General features: G+C 45.6%; 1 protein-coding gene across 7 annotated transcripts in view; it reads right to left on the minus strand.

The window, feature by feature from the left end:
- The window catches only part of LOC105909321 (stAR-related lipid transfer protein 13), a 94,089-nt gene that overhangs the window by 39,075 nt on the left and 35,014 nt on the right, over window positions 1-20,000 (minus strand). For 5 of the 7 annotated variants that reach the window (XM_031573059.2, XM_031573057.2, XM_031573061.2 and 2 more), the window contains one exon: window positions 15,390-15,420. In XM_031573059.2, the coding sequence (XP_031428919.1) occupies window positions 15,390-15,420 (31 nt within the window). Of the gene's footprint in view, window positions 1-988; window positions 1,991-15,389; window positions 15,421-20,000 lie in introns of those variants that run through there. The other 2 variants (XM_031573065.2, XM_031573068.2) reach the window with 2 other exon arrangements.

The raw sequence follows: 20,000 nt of genomic DNA on the forward strand, positions 1-20,000 counted from the left end.
TCTCTCTTTCTACTACTACTACTATGAGCACTTTATGTCATGGTGCCAGCTCCTTGTAAACATTTGGCTTACTGTCTTTAACGTGTGAGAACAGAATGTCTTCTGTGTGACACGTGCTCATGAGAGACAATAAGGTTCTGAAGAGCTGTGAGAACACATGGTGAAAATCTGGTAAGGACAGCAGCTGGATTGGAGAGCAGTGCAGGAGCAAGCCACTCAACCCCAAAGGGGGAAACAAACAAGACTTTATCAACACTGTTCTAGAGAAGAATCCAGTGCTAAACCATATCAACTGACTTATGACGTTAAAGATCTCTTTCTAACAAGTATGCATATCTAAATTGTACAAAAAGTCACAGATTAAACTTTTGAAAATGTTAATAATACCTACAGGTTTTTGTTTGGCAACGAAATTAATTTGAGATAATAGATAGAGCTCAAAGAAAAAACATTATGAAAGACTGATCTAATTCCTTTTCTGCTTTCATATCTCCCAATTTAGAAAAAGCGTTAAGAGAACGTTGCAGTCAGATGTTCAAATTCGCCTGCATTTCTGAAAACAGAACTATAATTATCCTATCGTTGTTGTCAATTGAATATTGACAATTTAACTGAATTGAAAATTGACCGCCTGATATGAGCCTGGTGTTCTATGAAAGTTTACTTGAATTAAAAATAAAATACTCGTGGGAATATACGTAAACATATTTAATCAACATTTAACCACGGGGGACACGTCCGTGGGAATCTCGTACCTGAGTTCATACTGATAAAAGCAATTCTTAATTTCATCCCGTCGCGCATGTCAATCACACGGATGAAAGCCTTTTCTGAAAGCCTAAGTAATACTTGTGTGAAGGATGGGGCACTGCATGAGAGAAACTATTAACAATACGTGCAGGTGTGTATTTTGTTGCAGCAAAAATCCTATGTGACTTAATTAAATGTAGAAGAATCGCATGCACTGTTACTTTTTAGTGCCACTGACCTGCAAGTCGTCGCTCTCTGACATTTTTCCATAGTAAATCCCATGCCTTGGACGTAGAGTCTCGCAGATGTTCGCTAAAAGATCGTCTAAGCTTTAGTTTGAGAGATCTTCGTTTTGCTGTCATTCTAAATCCCGTGGCATAGTACGGGAGAGCGACTCCCTTTCAAACAAAATCCGTTATTTCCTCAATCGTAGCGCCTCCTCTCTTTAACGTTACAATAGTCGCTCCTTCACCTGGTTCGCCAAGCCGAGGTGACCTGCTGCCAGCAAGTAACAGTGCAGTTTGCTAACAAATAGATACATAGTCTTCTCTAGTCCCAATCGTTTCACGAGACTGAAAACATCTCTCCGTCAGACGAAAAATCACAAACTTCTTGTCAAGTCCTCACTAGCGGTCACAGTTAGGACCAGATGTGTATAGTCAACTTGTTTGAAGTTTCCACTTGAGCCAGTGGCATACTACAGCGCTCGGGTCTCTCTCTCTCTCTCTCTCTCTCTCTCTCTCCCCCAGTCTCTCTCCTGACAAGTCACTCCCCCGTTACTTTTTTTAAGCAATAATTTTAAGACATTACAAAGCTCAATTAACTTTCATGTGTGCATGCCTCATCTATACAGCGCAATGGCACATTAACAAAACATACAAAAATGACTTTACAGCAGAACAGCAGGACATTTTTTCACATTATAGATGTTTCAAAACATGTGTCCCTCAACATAGTCAAACGTATTAAGCAAATGTACCACTTAAAGTGTCCAATAACTGCCATATTAATTCACTTTACTAAAGGCACACTTCACCTGGAGAAACAACATCTACAAGGTTTAGTTTAAGCCTGCCAAAATTCTGATAAAAAAAGGTTATCAAAACTACATTTCACTGTCAGTTGTTCTGCTCAGCAGAGGGTTGGTTTACATGTATCAGACCAACTGATTCAGCGGTAAGCGGGTGGGATTAAGGCATTATTAGAGGCATACTTCTCTCATTTGGACGGGGCTTAGACACCCAAAGACTGACAGCCAACTTAATGAATGAAGCTGTACTGGCCTCTAGTTGCCCTCTCTCCGTAAACGGCTGCGATGGTCTTGCGTTACCTCATCCCGACCCGCAGATTGCAGGGTGATTTACGTCGCCCGCCAATGCGGAGATGTGTGAGTAACAAAAGCCTCCATTTTAAGAGGAGAAGGCCATTAGAAAAACAAATATTTCCTGTGGTGTTTCTCTTCAAACCTGAGAAGATGTTTCCATTAAAATGACCGTGGATGGTGATGGGTTAAAACCTCAGGGAATGACCATGAACTGTCTCGAGTTAATGCACTATGGATAAATGCTCTGCACCACCAGCCATATCTGCTTCGGCATTAAGTGCATGACAAACAAAAAACAATACCGACAGTGAAGAGAGCGGGATTATTAATGACGTTTAAGAATGTGTCCTCTCTTACTGTTTTGACTCTCTTAAAGGGAGTTTTACATTTTAACAACTAATTTGAATTGAAGTGCAACATGCATCATGAACAGTCCTGACAAAAATAACATTGAATGTGTCATTTTAAAACTCAACCACTTTGATTTAAATCAACACCCAATGACAGGGTCAGCATGCTTGATAGGACAAAATGTAAATATTTAGGAGGTCCATATTGTGGCAGTTTGAGCCACGTTCTTGGGAGAGGGGAGGAGATGAGATGTCTGATTAGAAAACCTCATGGGACACCAATGGGGCTGAACCATGTTCCTCAGTTCAAGTGTCAGAGGTCACAGGTCAAGACCAAACATTTCCCCTCACATGGGACCAACCAGAGAAGGAATTCCTTCTTTTTAGCCAGTTTTTTTTTTCAACCTTTCTGCATTTCTTATTTCACCCCATGAAGAGAACCTTGTTCATATACTCTGTTTTAGACTTCCCACCTCCATATATATGAGAATGCAATTGTCCATCACACAAGTCTTGCTTTATATATCATGGCCTGAGTCCATTGTACAAAAATAGCATTCTGTGCACTGGTGACACATTCATCCAGTGTGCAAAGAGGAACATGGAATCAGACTCAGACATAGTTAAAAAAACACTATTGCAAGCCAGTGTTGAAATATCCACGGAGACGCACACAAACAGGAAGAACAACCAAGGACAAAAAAGAAAACAGATTAAATGATAGAAAACACTAAAGAAAAGACTTACAGTTTTTGCTCACTCAATTTATACTGCTTGGGAAAGGAACACCAGTAGAGCAGCAAAAAAAGTACACAATTGCTTTGTTTGCTGTCTGTATTGTATTTGTATGTATACATGTCTATGTAATTCCTTGATTCAGTCACTCTCTCCACACTGAGCATGCTCCGTGGACGCAGCCCCCCAGCAGTGACCTGAAGGGGGCTATTTTGGGCCCCATTTGTTCAAGCCACATATACACAGGGCAGCCACAGCGCCGCCGCCACAAAACCGCACACTCAGGTCTTCTTCACGGGCAACCTGTCCTTGCGGATCACACTGCTCTCAACACTGTATGTCAGCGCGGAGAAAGGCCGCATTAACCCACAACTGTCACCTACCGGAGTGTCACTTGAGTCAGCCGGGTCAAGCGTGTCAAAACCATCCCCCGGTGTGACTGTGTTTAATTTGGACAGTCAGCTTGGATAGAGATGTTAGCAAATGAGGTCAGTCCCTGGGAGTCTCTTCTTGTGTGCAAAACTATGTCACAACACAACGAGTCAGTGGACGCCGGACCTCGTAGTGTTTTGTAACATCAGGCCCGAGGAGCAGCGGATGCCGGTACGGATCCACGCCAGACCTGGGTTTGCCCAAATTTGTTTTCATTTCTCCTAAGCTGTTGTTCTTGTTCGATGCCCCCCCCCCCCCCCCCCCCCCCCAAAGACAGGAAGTACGGTATGGTAAATGGGACCCCGTGTGACCCTCACACAGCAAAACAACACTTGGCTTCGGAGTACTGCCCCTATGTAATAAGGAGAGTGGGAAATAATGAACTCCATACCCTTAAACCGTCACAGATGTCCGGGGAAGAGGAAGGGACCGCGACTTTTACTGTCCATCCCTCAACTGTCCAATCACTTGACGGCTCACTCCCTCACTCCCCAACTCATTACATGCGGCCTGAAACACAACTTGACAGTTACTCTGCTCTCAAGGTCAGACAGAGGAAGCAAGAGTTGAGATAGCTAAGGGAAGTATTAGCCCTTGTTAGGGAAACGTCCCCTACACACACAGACACACAGACACACACACACACACACACACACACACACACACACACACACAAACAGGAAATGCTGCTCTGTTGGTTCTGGACAAGACACTTCTGGCACAAATCTTCCTTTCACAGTTTTTTTTTTAATTTTTTTTAATCTTTGGAGTGCTCCAGCCCAAAACCTGTGACTGCTCTCCTCACGAGCACCCCGGCTTGTGTTCCCATCTGGTTTGGTGTGCTGACCAGTTCCTCACTGTGGGAAACCCCATGTCTATGTGAAGTAGATCCGCTGCGACTGGGCATAAGTCCATCATCAGGCCGCCTGACTGGAATGGGAATGGGAGTTAGGAGTCTGAAGGGGGGGGGGGGGGTAGTCCTCACAAACTAATGGAAACAAGGCTCTGGGATTCCCCCCCCCCCCCCCCCCCCGACTTCACCCCACCCCTGCACCCTGTCCTAAAGGCGTGCCAAAGGCATGCACTATACATTTCCTGAGCACATATTCCCAAACCAGGTCTCCATTATTCTAGCGGAGCAACACACATGTGGTGTGTATCTGGGCTCGGTCGGAGGGTATGTGTGGGTGGGTTGGGGGGGCAGGGTGATCTGTTTGAGCCCCAGCCCAAAGACACCTGGGCTGAGCTTGTTTTACTTGTGTCAACTTGGTAAGCTAATGACTGTTTGCATTTAATTACACCGGTGAAGATCCTCTCCACGATAACAAGACACCCGGTTTACTCTGATACTCAGACGAGTTATGAGTGTGCGAGTAGATGAATGTGTGGGACATGGAGGGTCTGTGAGTGTCTGTGGCCTATGCTGGTGTGGAAGCGGGGGGGAGGGCTTGATGTTTGTGTGTGTTAACGTGTGTGTCTGTGTGAAAGTGTGTGTGCGACTGTCTCTGTGTGTGTGTGTGTGTGTGTGTGGGTACAACATTGACTTTTGTTTCAGAGCTACAGATGAACTGTATGACAAAGCATGTAATGCTGTCAAGACTAAATCTGCAGGGGCTCAGTAAGCCACAAGAAATCCATGGGAAAACATTTACAGTCTCTCCAACACCTGGCTTCTATTAGGATAGCAAGCACAGTATCCCCTCACCCACATCATTTCTCTCTCTCTCTCTCTCTCTCTCTAGCTTTCTTTCCCTCTCTTTCTGTCTCTCTAACACTGCCTCACTGGTTCACTGCAGCTGCTTTTTTTTACAAGTATTCATATAATAGATTGTCACACACACACACACACACACACACACACACACACACACACACACACATAAAAACATAAAAAACAACAATCATGTGTTAGATAAACACAGCCACACTTCACAGTCTTTTCAGGGCATTATTAATAAATGTCCACCACCAGTCACCCACTGTCCTGTGTAGTGATGTGGAGGCTGGGTCCCTGAGTTCACACCTACTGTTGACTGATGGGGACAGTCAGTCAAACAGAGGTCTTAATCAGAGAATACCCCCTTCCTCCAAGGCTGTTTCCTTACTCCACAATAAACTCTTAAAACACACAAAACCAAATATCCAGTGTAGTGTTAGGAATAAGCAATACTCAAATTCATGATTCATAAAACCACTTTGCGTGTTTTGATTTGTTTTTGATTATGTGCTTGATAATGTGTCCAGCCAATGAGCCAAGATGTGGACTTCTCCAGATTTACTTCCATTGGTTATGGAGTAGATGAGTGGCGAACAGGAAGAAGTATGAGTGGAACATCAGTAAAACAGTCTAGTTTATCAAAAGTAAACAGTCCAAGCTTCTGATGTGTCTGTTTACATGGTGTTTGAGTGCTTTGCTCTCAGCCGACCATGCTAGCTTCCACCTTTATGAGCCTGAGTGGCTGTTCTCCTGCTGACAAAACTCTGGGCCTAATTAAAACTCCCCCTAGGCATCCGCTAACAATGTCCCTACTGAGTCGGAGGGCATTGTCATAAAACCCAAACAAGGAGGCGCTGAAATACCAAGGCAGGATGGCAGAGCAGAGAGCCACATGGCACCCCTCCTGAGCAGGAAGTCTGTTCTAAGTCACTCCATTCGATTGCGCTTTGATTGCCGGGGCCAAATTGTTTAATCAGCTCCCAAACCACAAGAAAGCCTCCCCCGGCAGGCGGCTCCAGTCCAGCGCCTCTTTACAATGGCGTCTTTTAATGCCCATCCAGGGCAAAAGACCCAGGTGCGAAGGCAGCCCCCCCCCCCCCCCCCCCCCCCGCCCCGAGACGGCATCTGGTTCTGGGACGGACACTGCCCGGATCTGGTCCGGAGTCGTCTGCTCGCTGGGACGGCACCACGGGGTCCGGCACCGGCTGCTCTGCTTCCTGCCCTGCTTCAGTGAGGAGTGAAGCCGGTTCCCGTTGTGACGATGCCAGGGGGTGCCAAGGTGTTCTGCGGGCAAACAAAAGGGACGTTTTGCCTCCTGGCACTGAGGAAATCTGGCATTGTACCATCTCGGTAGGAGCTTTTTTTTTTCATAAACATCTGGGCACAGTGTTAGGCTGAGAGCAAGGGGAGCGCAGGAACGAGAGGGGAACGTGGGTAGCCATCAGAGAGAGGCTCTCATTGGTGGATACACGCTGGCAGCTTCCACAGCTAGAGAATTTTGTCGAACAGGTCCATATGTAAACACACTTAAAGACACGTGTACACGCGTATGCTTACCACACGGGACATTCCTCTCGACTAGAGACCCTGTCTGTTGGATTTCCACAGTCCTGTCTCTTGGCTCTGAACACATGCATCACACAAAAGTACCACCAGTGTTTGAGACTAGAGCCAATTAACCTGCCCACAGCCCATCAGTCACGCCCACCTAACAAAACCCGAAGAGCATTTCTGATTGAGATGGATGCTCTGATTGTGTGTGAGAGCCCATTCTTCATGGGATTTGGTATCAAAGAGGGGGGGGGGGAGTGACAACGGGGTTATAACCAGACTGCCTTTCAAAATGTCCCCTCATCCACCTCCATTTCAACCTCACCGAGCTGTTTCTCATTGAGAGAAGAAAGGAGAGAAATAACAAATTTGAGTTGGCAGGCGCAACAGACAACTGGTGGCGTGTTGTGCAACCACATGCTGCAAGTTGCAAAGGGGCTGCCCGCATGATGGATCGAAATACGGGGTTGAAGAACAGGCCATCCAAAACCCGAACGGAGAACAAACTCTGGAGCCGTGTCAGCCGGTCTTGTGCTTTGTGAGACAAAAGAAAGAGGGAGAGTCATGCTGAGCCGACGAGAGAGCTGGGCTGTCTTCAGAAGCAAAGTCTGTATGAATCCCTCCCGTCAGTGGTCTTTTCTCATAGTTCATCACAGCTCTCTCATCCCTCTCAATACTCACTCGGCTAACCATAGCAAATAGAATCAGGACTCAATGGGTCCGCTGGAGACATTTTTGTGCACAGTCCCGAGAAACTGCCCAGCACATTTGGACCAAGTGTTGAGTGCGGTTTTGTTATGACAATGGCAAAGCAACTGCAGTAACAGCAATGTCACTGTTTAGTAATCGGTTAGGTTAACACACTGTGCTGGCGGAGACAGCTCTTAGAGTACTCTTAGAGTTCTGTGGGTACACCCAGATGCAGTGGCGGCTCCTGAAAAAATTCTCAGGGGGGGCAATTTTTTTTATAATGATTAAGGCGACCCATTCAGTAAGTACATTAAGTTAGCTGATTAACTCATACAGCAATACCTTTTTGTCCACTATTGGCAGCACACAACAGTAATATGTCCCCTCTTGCTACATAGCTAGAGTAGCAAGTTACAGGTGGAAAGCTATGGAAGAAAGTTGCATCCAGGAGCCCTCATAAGCAAACATGATGTGGCTCCACATTAAATTATCCCACTTTTTCATTATCCACGTGTCTCAAATGTTGTATGATGTAACATAGCTTAACAGGACACATGATATGTCCAGTAACATCATAAAGAAGGGGTAACATAAGTCAAAAACAACAATATTTATTGACTGATCTTGAAAGTATTGGCTTACAAAAGCAAAATAAGTCATCACATAAAAAATTATTCAGTGTTAGTGCAAGAAGCGAACTGTGAAACACACTGTAAAACCTATGAAAAGTGACAGTGGTATATGAAATACAGACCGCATTAGCCACGCGATTTTCTTTCGTTCCAATTCTTAGATGTAGGATTTCCCTCCCTTTGTAGAAACCTGTTGAATGGATACATTTGGTCTAGGAAGTCCTAATTGTTTTGTTGTCAATTTATCTTCATTAGTACGCCGACTAAAAAGGAGTTTCTGTCAAAGAGCGAATCGAGTTATTGCACTGGACAGGGCAGCCATCTTGACAGAATATGCCTCCGTCGAAGCTGTATGACGTTCGTATAGGCTTTTACGTCCACTACTTATGACAAGACCAGGAGGGGCGAGCCCTCCCGGAAGCCATAGAGAATGCATTGAGAGCTCTGTTTTGTGAAAAAAATGGATTTAACATGGGAGTCAATGGGAGAGGTCTGGGGCGATTTTCATTTCGCCCCAAATCGCCCCAGAAGGGGTGGGGCCATTTGAAGCACGACTTTAGGCTGACTGAACGACTGTTACCTGATTCGACAATGACATACAGAGGCAGATCAGACGGTCTAGTGGTAGAATCCGACAGAAAAAAAATTATTACATTTAAATTTACGTGTCATTTACGCGACTTACAATGATATTGCGTTTATACATAAGGAGGTTTTTTTTTTTTTTTTTCCTTTTCCCCTAGGCAGTGCGTCACCCCAATCGCCCTTATGGACGAGCCGCCCCTGCCCAGATGGTGTATTATGTAATGACAACTAGCTTAAGCACCAAAAACACCACCATGGAATGATCGAGATGAAAGAGTAGTCTGATGGAAGTATTAAGGATATGCCCAAACACCCACCTTGAGGATGTATTTCTCTTCTAGCATTTCGGTAATCTGCTAATTACCGGGTGGCAATTTGTCTTTCTTTTTCCCTTCTCCCAATAGCAACAACAGCCAGGCCCCAAAACTCCTTTTTCCATCTTTCCACATGTGGAATCTTTCATGCTCTCGTCATGCCAGCTCAGGCCCTCTCAGCTCCTGCCGGCCCCTCTGCACACGGCCACTCCACCGCGTCCACACTTAAAACACATGAGCTCATCCATCTGGGCTATCTTGGGCAGAGGGGAGGGCCGAAAATAATCACATTATTATTATTGTCACATGCAAGTTTCCTCAACAGCAAACCAGAGGCAGGGCTGCCAGACCCAGAGCCACAGTCGTCCAGAGCCATCTGTTTTTACTGACTGCAGTGGGTTAGTCACCACCACACAGACCACCATGGAGCCAAGGCCTGCACAGTGAAGGCAACACCAGCAGCAGCTAGGGAAGGTTTTACTGAACATTTTATGGGCCAAACTTCACTTTTCACCATCACACACCTCTTCTCTATGTCCTGCTTGCTGGTCACCTGATTTGGGTTGAACTTGGAAGTCCAAATGGGAATTAATCAAGGTAGATGCCGAAACAAGTCATCAGAGAGTTTCCAATGTTTAGTAATATTACTATGTTTACTAACCCTAGGCCTATAGCCTTATAAGTTATAATGGGAAGACCAACACAATGATTACACTTTTGTGGTTTGAACTGTGCTGGGATTTATTCAATTCAATACAACATATTTAATCATTTGACAATGACAATTTTTAAAAATATTTTTATGACATGCACCGATGTCTGTTGGACTCGAGTCCTATGAGTGCATACATGCAAATAACAATTCTTCTCGACTCCTACCTTTCATGTTACGCCACTTGCGGACTAAAACACGTATAACGCACAGCTTGTTGCCCTATGAAATCAGGGCCCAAAATGTACAATTGCTGCGTTGGGGAAAAGCCTGTTGTCTGTTGCTGTAAATCTAAATGAAACATTCTCTGCCTGACCTCACTTCAGACTACTAGGACACTACAGTAGATAGCGACAAAATAGAGGGTGAATGAGTGGCACAGGAACAGACACTTCCCCTAACCTTAACCCTATACCTCCCTTTGTGTCCACGAGACCAGACATTATCAAACCAGGGGGTCCCTCCAGTGGCTCCCCCTGTGAGTGACCACAGCTGTCTGCAAAGACCCCTCATTGGCCCCTGGGAAGTGGAGGGATGACCCTGACAGGGCAAGAAGGAGCCCAACTTTACGGAGATGGGGGTTTGTAGTGGCTGATTAGGGAACAGCTGCTGAGTGCTGGGAGAGCTCAACGCAGGGGCCAAACAGGCTGGAATACATTAGCAGTTATATAACAGTCTTGGGTACGTCATGGCTAGCATTGGTGGGGTGATTTAGAGCGCCAAGCTATAGGTTCAGCGTGGCCATGTCTCCCACAAGGAGATGGATGGTGCTACGGACACTGGTACTTGTTATAGGAATCTGGGGAAAAAGCCGCGGCAAGGATCCAACTGCGGCCTGTTAGTCCAGATTAATGCAGAGCGTTACTGCTCCCCGGAGGAGCATTGCTTCGGTATACAGTCCATTAGTGAAATTACACTCAGTGGCGCGCAACTCAATCCTGCTTTACGAATGAAGGAGTGGGGTAAAGATGGCTCGTTTTTTTTTATTTGGTATACCATAAAACAAACGCTGAAGCCCGTAAAGCAAACACAAGTTTGAAGCACAAGGGGTTAGAAGAATAACAGAGAAAAGAATGTACAAAGATTAATGTAAACAGGAGAAGAGGAAAGGTCTTAAAAATATCCCACCGTAAATAGTGTCTTAAAGAGAGGGGAAAAATGTGTCACCATAAATATCTGCCGGCAAAGCTATAAAATCTTAACTAGCCGTGACCCGATCAACTTTTTGAAAAGGCTGCTTTGTTCCAATTAAAATTTGCCACGTTATAATTAGTATGAGTTCAATTTTCCTACCACATGTTGCTCACAGAGAAAAAAAAATCTCTTCCTCTCTTCCTGATCAAGCATGTTGGATGCTCTCCAAAGAAATCCTCCAGCCCAGTATAAAGAAACAGAGAGCCCTAATCTGAGACATATACAGCTCATATGCAGTCTGAGGCCCTGTAGACTTTTGCACTATTCTTTCAACATGGCTTCAGGTTTGGGCAAAATATTCAGTATTCACAAAATGCTCCAAAGGTTCCTTACAGGATTCTATTAGCGTTTTGATGAAAGCACAACGACAGACTCAAAACATATTGAGTAAACATAATAGAGAAATTCATTCATTGTTTGACACAGTTTTGAGTCTGATCCAGAATCAGTGCTGTTTCCACTGGATGCTGAGAGAGAGGAGGCGCACCGTCCACTGGGTCGGGCTGACAGTTCTGGCCCCTCAGACACACTAGCCTCTGTGGGACTGGAACTCTTCTGATGGACTTGGGGGGTGGGGGGGGTGGGGTCTCTCTTTACCATGACAAAGAGAGGCCTGCTGCTTGTTGGTGCTTGAGTGGACGTTTGAGTGACTGCTACTGCCTGTGTGTATGACAACTGTGCTTTACAGACATGACAAGTCTCTCTCTCTGTTTCTCTCCTTCTCCCTCTTCCTCCCCCTCTCTCTCTCTCTCTCTCTCACTACTTCTCCCTCCCCTTTCTCTTTCTTTCTTTTGGTGTTGTGCAGGGTAAATATATACCAAAAGAAGCATAAAACCTCACGCTGCCGTAGATACATTCATCTTAGATGGACAAAATGTGTCTGGTGTTTACATTTCTTTGAATATTCTGGAGGGACACTAACTGCCAGTTCAGGTTGACAACAAGACTAAACAAATGCAAAGGAAACAGATTTCCCAGACCGTTGTTTGTGCTAACCCTTTAAGTCCCTGGCAATTATGTCACTCAAACACTGAGGAAAGTAGCCCAGGCTCTTGTACTAATTAACACGACCACTTAACATTACCCTACATTTAGGATAAGGGGAATTATCAGACAGGAATACATGCCATGAGAGAAATTCCCAAAATAAAACTAAGTGGGAGGGCAAATATAACAGTTCCAATGTTTATCCATTTCAGTCATGAGCCATATGGGGCTTCTAGATCTACTTTTAAGAGGGAAGGAAAAACAAACAATTTAAAAAAATGCAAGAGGCCAAAGGGACTCGGTGCTTTTCCTGTCCATGACTCAAGTTTCTCTTTTTTTCTGGGAGAGGATTGGTTGACAGGCAAACCACCGTGAATGTTGACCTTGGAGCTAACCTTAGCTGCCTTTAAATTTGTCTCCATGGTAACCATGCATACATTGCTATTGTTATGGTATTACCATTACTGGGTAAGGGAGTCAACTAAAGGAGCTGTGGCTATCCATCCATCCATCCATCCTATGTCTAGACGTCCACATGGACTACTTGACTGGAGTGGAGGAGCGAAGGTGAAATGAAAAGAGAGGCCGATGGGGTTATAAACCAGGAGACCCTCTCCTCCCGTTTTCCCATGGAATCCCAAAACTGTACCCAGTCCCCCCCCCCCCTCTCAGTAGGGGTTTGGCGCTGAGCGGCGGCGGGTCTTGCGTGTCCCTCTGAAGTGAGGGCACACGTGTGTGTGATCCACACACATCTGATCCATCAGCCCAGACAGGAGAGGAGGTGAGAGACTGACAGGTGAGGACACGTGAGCCTCTCAAACCTCACCCTCTGGCAGGACTCAACATCTACTGAGGACAGGCATCTACTGAGCAAAACATGCATAGTTGCTGACTGAATTTGTAACACATTAATGTGCTCTATCAGTGTAGTTCACTCAAAGATGACATTTATGATGTGTTTAAGTCAAGAAATAATTAACAAATATATTTTCCACACAACTAACAGCGATAGCTATTTTCACTTGTCTGCATGACAAGGTAAGGAACCTGGGGCAGTTCTCCCATGATTGCCTAAACTTCATTTGGATTTATTTAGATTATTATTAGTTGTGTCATTTACTGCAGACATGCAGTTATGCCGTACTTCTCATCAGGGCACAATAGCCCTCAGCACATGGACTCTCCATGCCCCGCTGTGTCTGCCTGCCACTAAGCTCGATCCCTGGGAGTGGTGGCTATGGCAGCACAGCTAGCACACCCGGCCATTCAAGCACTCAGTCCCAGCCACCAGGGAGCGGAGCAGGCAGACCTGTTTTCCTCTGCTGGGGAATGTTATAATAAGGCCTGAGAGCACCCGGACGAGGGGGTCTGCAAAACATCTGCGGCTGTTAGCGGGTGACATCATCGCGTCCCTCCGGCGCAGCTGTGAGGTCGGTGGAGGGAGTTTTATACCTCGCGGGCAGTGCTCTGTGGAGTGTCGTCTTTAGAGGTTATAGCGTCCCCAGTCACCTCCCATCACCGTCTTTATTAGTGACGTCAGTGCCAGGCGGCCAATATCCTGGTTTTCCATTTTAGCAAAGCTACAGGTTATTCAAGTCGTTGTGAAGGGTAGCACCTGCTGTAGAGATCAACCTGAAAACGGATCGTTTCTCAGTCCGAAAAGCATCCCCCCCCCCCAACCTACACTATTACAGAGGGGCTGGGCTGTGTTGTGTGTGTGCTAGTCCTCTCTTTGCCTGGGAGAGAATTTGTTACAACTCGGTGGCCATTTTCCCTGGACCGCCTGGTGTCCTGCAATCAATTTTAACCCTTGCAGTGTCGCTGCCACCACCACACACACAGCCCCACACTCCCTGGACCACACAGACAAGAACTTAACAGCCACAGTCTGAACGCAGGACCGTGAGGAATGTCTCTCCACACCGTAATGTACATGTGTGCTGCGCAACCGTGCCCTCCACGGGTCAAGTGAGAGTTGAACCCAAGCCTCAAAATGGCACCTGACCGCCCCCCAACACCCCCCAGCCCGCCAACAACGCCGCAGCTGCCCCCAAGGGTTATATCAGTCGGGGCCAAATATTTCACCTCAGGCAAAACAGCAACAATGATCTGGCATGCACCCTAATTTTAAACCGAGGCCCGCCAAGCAGCCGATATAAATAGGGGCGCTTTAAAAAAAAAAAATGAGAGTGTGTGCGCCTCCGCATTCTCTAGACACAAGCCGGGGGTGAGCACACACACCTGTCTCCATCAGTCACCCACAAGACAGACACAAGTACACACACACACACACACACACACACACACACTCACACAGGCAGACACGTAGACATAGAGAGAAAAAAGGAGAGGGAGAGAGAGAGAGAGACAGAGAGAGAGAGAGAGAAACAGACACAGACACAAAAAAGACAGAGGGCCCTAATTTCATTGACAGGCAACTGGCAATGAGCAAAGCAACGAGCAAAGTTCGCCGGGCATGAACTAAAGCTAATTTAATAACTTGGCAATTTAACATGAGCAATATCCTGAGTGCAAACATGGGTGGGTCGGCGCAAGGCTCCCACACGCCACACGGTAGCTTAAGTTCATGCTCGAGATGCCACAAGGCTGTCGTAGGACAGAAAAAATTACACTGAACAATATTCCAGTGCACAATACTTTCCTAGTCAGTGCAGAATGAGATCAAAATAGTACTGTTCAATGGGATAAGACAGAGCCATTTGAAATGCGGCCACTCTGTCACTTTGCCCAGAGTTCTTGGAACGGAATAACGAAAAAAAGGTCTCTACCAAATCCAGAATAAAGACCCTCAGATAATCACCCCTGATTTGACCATTTGTACTCGTCTAATTATGGAATACAATTCCAAGACTGCTCTGAAAGAGAAAAAAAGCTTTCACTAGTTTTTTCCGCCCTGACAACTTCTCACAATGAAGCCTTTATGGCCACACTTGATGGTTTAATTCTGTTAAAGTGAGTGGCTTCTTTCCTCCCATCGGCTGTAAGTGTCCGTTGCCTAAGACTGACACTCGCACAGAGCTGCTCTTTGTTGGAGACGATCTCCTCTGGGCAACGTTCTACTACAACGCCTCGTAGTGAGAACTGGACCGGCCCACCAGGTGTAGAGCAGGTAAGACTTCAACTTGGACCGAGGCAAATCTAACCCCCCAATCAGATATGTGATAAGATCAGTAATCTGTCACAGTAGACCCTGAGGTGAGGCTGCAATGTTGTTGCAGCTGAAACGTTTAATGCTAAGCACGGAGGAATGTGACGGCCAGCGCATCAAGGCTTCTCCTATGTGCCCCTTACATCTCCAAAGTGTTCTAGAACACTCTTACACGATTAGAACATTCCAGATCGCTGCCATAACATCAAACACAAAAGCCTAAATGGATAAAGTAGCCCAGCCATACCTGTGCCTTTGTTCCTCTTTTTGGTGGACATCTGCAAAAGAAGAAATGGAAAATGGGTCACAAAAAAAACAATAAGATATTTCATGGAGAAAAAAAAAACACCTTCAATTAAAAGAACAGGATGACAAAGTTGGTCAGAAGTCAGTCAGCCGCCAGAGCAGGGGGATTACAGCTTGGGTTTCTCCAACACTGAAACTGAACACTAAATGGGACATTTCATTAAAGTTGTGCCCTTTCTTTGAGACGTGACAGATAATACCAAACCTATGTGAGATACCTCAGATACACATGCCAAAGTGATGACACCCCAACATAACTCAGAGCAGCTGATGCTGTTGCCAATAAATCCATGGACTGGTTCTACAAATCCCACCGGAGACCTCCTCTTGTTTCCCCCCCCCCAGTGCCTTATCCCCATAAACCTGCCAGAGACAGACTCTCAAGGAGAACAGGTCCCTGTCTCCAGCCATTATGGATGGAACCATCACCTTGCTGCTGAGTTTCTGCCAAGGATCCTCCATGGGGCTTGACCTAGGATGAGTGTGATTTAAGGTGGCCAGGCCCCTGTTTCGGTGAGAAAGTGCTACTTGTTTGGAGAGAGGGGTCATGTTGAACATTCCATGACTAATCCTCCAGAGACCTGCTCTTTCCTTCTCTCTCTTTCTCTCTCTCTCTCCGTATTCTCAGACCACCCTCTGCTTCTATACCTCCTTTGCCGTCTCGCCGTCTTCCTCCCACTCCCTATCTAACTCTCATTCAGTCTTTTCTTGACGTTTGACCCTGTTTCATTGGGACTCTGTGTTCTTCAAATCCAAAGACTTGGCAAAGGCTTACAGTCAGAACTGGTCGGCTTGTCTGCTCCACAGACAATTTTGTTCATGTTACATACTTACGCTTCGTCTATGTATGAAAGAAAAGGCAATAAATGATCATTATCAGGAAAATGTATATGCTCGTTGTCCGAGAACTGACTTGGTTTATGTTACAGCGTCTCTTTCTCTCCCTCTTTGTCATGTACACAAAGGCACACACACACACACACACACACACACAAACACACACACCCAAACCATTTCCCCCGTAATGATTAAGTCTCTTTGTTTGTACACTATCCTTCTCTGTGGGGTAAACAGGGCTTTTATACAGTGAACCTCTGACACACTTAAGGGAGGATGTGTCATATACAGTACATCCTGTTTAGATGGCGACAGATGTACAACTTTGCACAGTCAGAAACACACACCCTTTGCTGTTTACAGCTGTTTATAGAGTTTATAGATCACAAATACTGGGTCAAAGGTTGTAGACAACGAAGGACAGAATATCTGGCTGGTTGCCACCAATGTGTTCCTCGATCCGTACTTAAAGCCTAGAGCCTGGGACAGTGTCGCAGAAGAAGGCAGACATGATAGAGGCCAGAGGCCTAGCGTCCTCCTGTGTATTGACTGCGAGATTCTGTGTCAAGGGTTAGAATTTCATGACGTACCTGCGCTATCTGGTCACGGATGTCAAAAATGGAGATTAATAGGGCTGTTTCCTGCCTTCCCCGAGTACCAGTGGGGGAAAGCCTCTCTAAATTTAGTAGTGCGCAAATAAGGCTGCCTCATCACTTACATCATGCTCCCCAGAGCAGTTGACCTCAATTTCAACTGATAAGAGACTGTTAAGAAAGCACAAAAACACCCACAGAGCGACACACGGGCTGTAAAATTCACAACAAATCTAAATCACTTGACTCGGATGATTTCACTTCCAGTGCAAAAGACCCCAGAGATAAACCACACAGAGTGGGTCCTTTCTTTAAAAAAAAAGAACTAGAAAAGATTGTGGAGAAGAAGAAAAAAGGCCACACACGTGCACACACACAAACACACCACCCACGAAAAATCCAAACTACAGGTTCAAGTGGATACACACAAGTCGAAAGGAACGTTTATTTGGGAGGCTGAGCTTGCAAACACTGAGGGCAGTGTTTGTGCGGGGTGTCATGTCACACTGTGTGAGTAACACTCGTCTGGGGCTGTGCACCACAATGGCCCCAAGACTGATGATGCTGGTACACTCAGGGGGAGGGGGGTGGAGAGAAGCAGGAGGGCCTGTTGGAGGCATCAGGCTGACAGGCTGCTTCAAACAGGACGAGATGGGTTCAAGTCACGGGAGGATGGGGGCGGAGAGTGACACGACCACACAGGTCTGCTAAGGTGTCTGGATGGAGGGGTGGTGGTGGTGGTGGACAATGCTGATGAGGGCGATGTGGTTCTGGCTTCAACACCTCGCTGACTCCAATTTAGGCGGAGAAAACGGACTCAAGTCTGACTCAAGAGGGGGAACATGTTAGCTGATGACACAGACATCCTCACAAAAAAAAATGAAGCTTTTTCCTTTGTCTCCATTCTTCCTCCTCTACTCAAGTTACACTGACAGTGTTTCGTCTGCAAACTACCCAATGGACATTCCAACAGCACTGTTTGCTTTGACTGGTTGCAGCCAGTTTTATAAAGTACTGATACGGAATTCAGTGGCGATCAGATTGGCACTATTGACATAGAATTCCATTGTGATCATATTGCCACTATTGATACTGATCTGTGTCAACAGTGGCTTAATAGTCCACACACCCCTGTTGTTCAAATCTATTGGTGGTCCAGCGGCTAGTATTGCTGCCTTCCAAGTAGTTAACACAGGTGTTTCCTGTCCGATTTTAATTAATTGATTATTAACCTTAATCAATTTATGATGACAAAATGACTAAACATATGGCCTACACTGACTAAACAGTACCATGAAGGCAGGCCAACAGGGGACCATTCAGGGGCGGACTGGGGGGGGGAAGTGGCCCGGGAGTTAGGCTACTGTCAGACTGGCCCACAAGGCGCGCTGCCCACTCAATGCATCGCACGTATCGACCAGTCAGTGGCCTACTTGGAAAAATACCCATACACTTAACATTATTTTGGATGATTACAAAGGAATTACATCATATATGTTTTTTTATAACATTTGGATCCACCAATTTGCCTGGATGGACACATGGAATAAAATGATACTGGCTATTGTAACTCCAAGGTAGGTATAGTTTGCTAGATGAATATGCTTAACTCTGGGCTAGTATTAGATGGTTGTACGTATAACTACAGAACCTTAAGGAATGAATGTCCACACAATAAAGAAACTGGAATCAGAGGGTAGAATTAGTATGAACTATATTATAGAAATTAACAGAATAGAACATATGATAGGGGTGTGAACATCAGTGGTATCAGTAGTGTTGCATGCTGGGTGTGTGATTGTGTGTGTGTGTAGGGATGTTGAAGGTGCATAACAAAACAATAAGTTAAGTAACAGAACCTAAACTAACTCTGCCGGCCCGGGTGCATTATAGTCAAATGGTAATAAAAAACAATATCAGTATACTCATGTGTTATTATTACCTCACTATCTAATCTAGATAACATATTAACATTGTTTATAATGTTAGTGTTGTGTGTAACACAGTGATTTTAGCATAACACGCTAGCTGGTTAACTTATTTGACATAAATTATTAGAAATTATAAGATTAAAACCACCGACTGGTGACAGTGATACGAAGGTAAGTTGTGGCGTTGACTTGGCCAATGGCTTTTCACAGATGAGGCAAGCTAGCCTAGCTAACGTTAGGTAGATAAATGTCCAAAATTGAGACCGTTATGATCTTGTATAATAAGCAAGCTGGCGCTGTTGTCATCATCGAGATTATCTAATTTAACATGTTAGCCGTAGTCACTTGCTTACAATCGATGAGCAAGCTATCCATGGTGGTAGTTGTAAAGAGAGAATTCTCATAATTTCTAATAACTTATGTCAAATAAGTTACCGAAGTCCGTAAGAACACATTTCAGAAGACACTTCAGAACATTTTCGAAAGATAGGCACCATGAGTGTGAATACAGATCGCGAGCAGTAGTATAAATCTCAGTCAGTGAATTTGAACTACGATAGATATTAGAGTAAATTATACGTCTTCTGTGAAGCATAGAATTTAGTCGGTGCCGGCGATGTCAGAGGGAGGGCCGGTTGGTGATGGAGGTGGGCCGGTATTTTGGACCAGCTCAACCCCGTCGGCCCACCGGGGAATCCCCCCGGTATCCCCGATGGCCAGTCCGCCCCTGGGCCCATTGGGCGCTCCATTACCCCTGCGTCGACTAAGCGTCACATTAGGATTTACCACAGTGAGGGAGGTTACCGCTCTTTTGACCCTCTCCACTGACAAACTCTCTAGTCTACTCGAACACTATTGGCACGGAAAAAACTTTCCGGACCGATAATATTAAAACTATTGGTACAGAACTCTGTAGCCATAGCAGGTGCCAAGCTAGAATGACACTAAAAAAACACAAAAACGTAAAAACATGTCATTGCACCCCTTGAAGATTCACTACATATGAGGGTTTTTTCCACCTGCAGTGTCTCCAGTGCCGATACAGATCATCTCCTCAAGACACGATCAGGAATATATCACAGTTACAATACACACGGGTCACATCCCGTCTGACAAGGTTTACGTAACCCGGCGCACAAAAGCCCAGGCACCCCCTGCCCAGCCCTCCCCGACATCCATTAACCTTTGCGC

This window comes from Clupea harengus, chromosome 9 (assembly GCF_900700415.2).
Source record: "Clupea harengus chromosome 9, Ch_v2.0.2, whole genome shotgun sequence".
NCBI lineage: Eukaryota > Metazoa > Chordata > Actinopteri > Clupeiformes > Clupeidae > Clupea > Clupea harengus.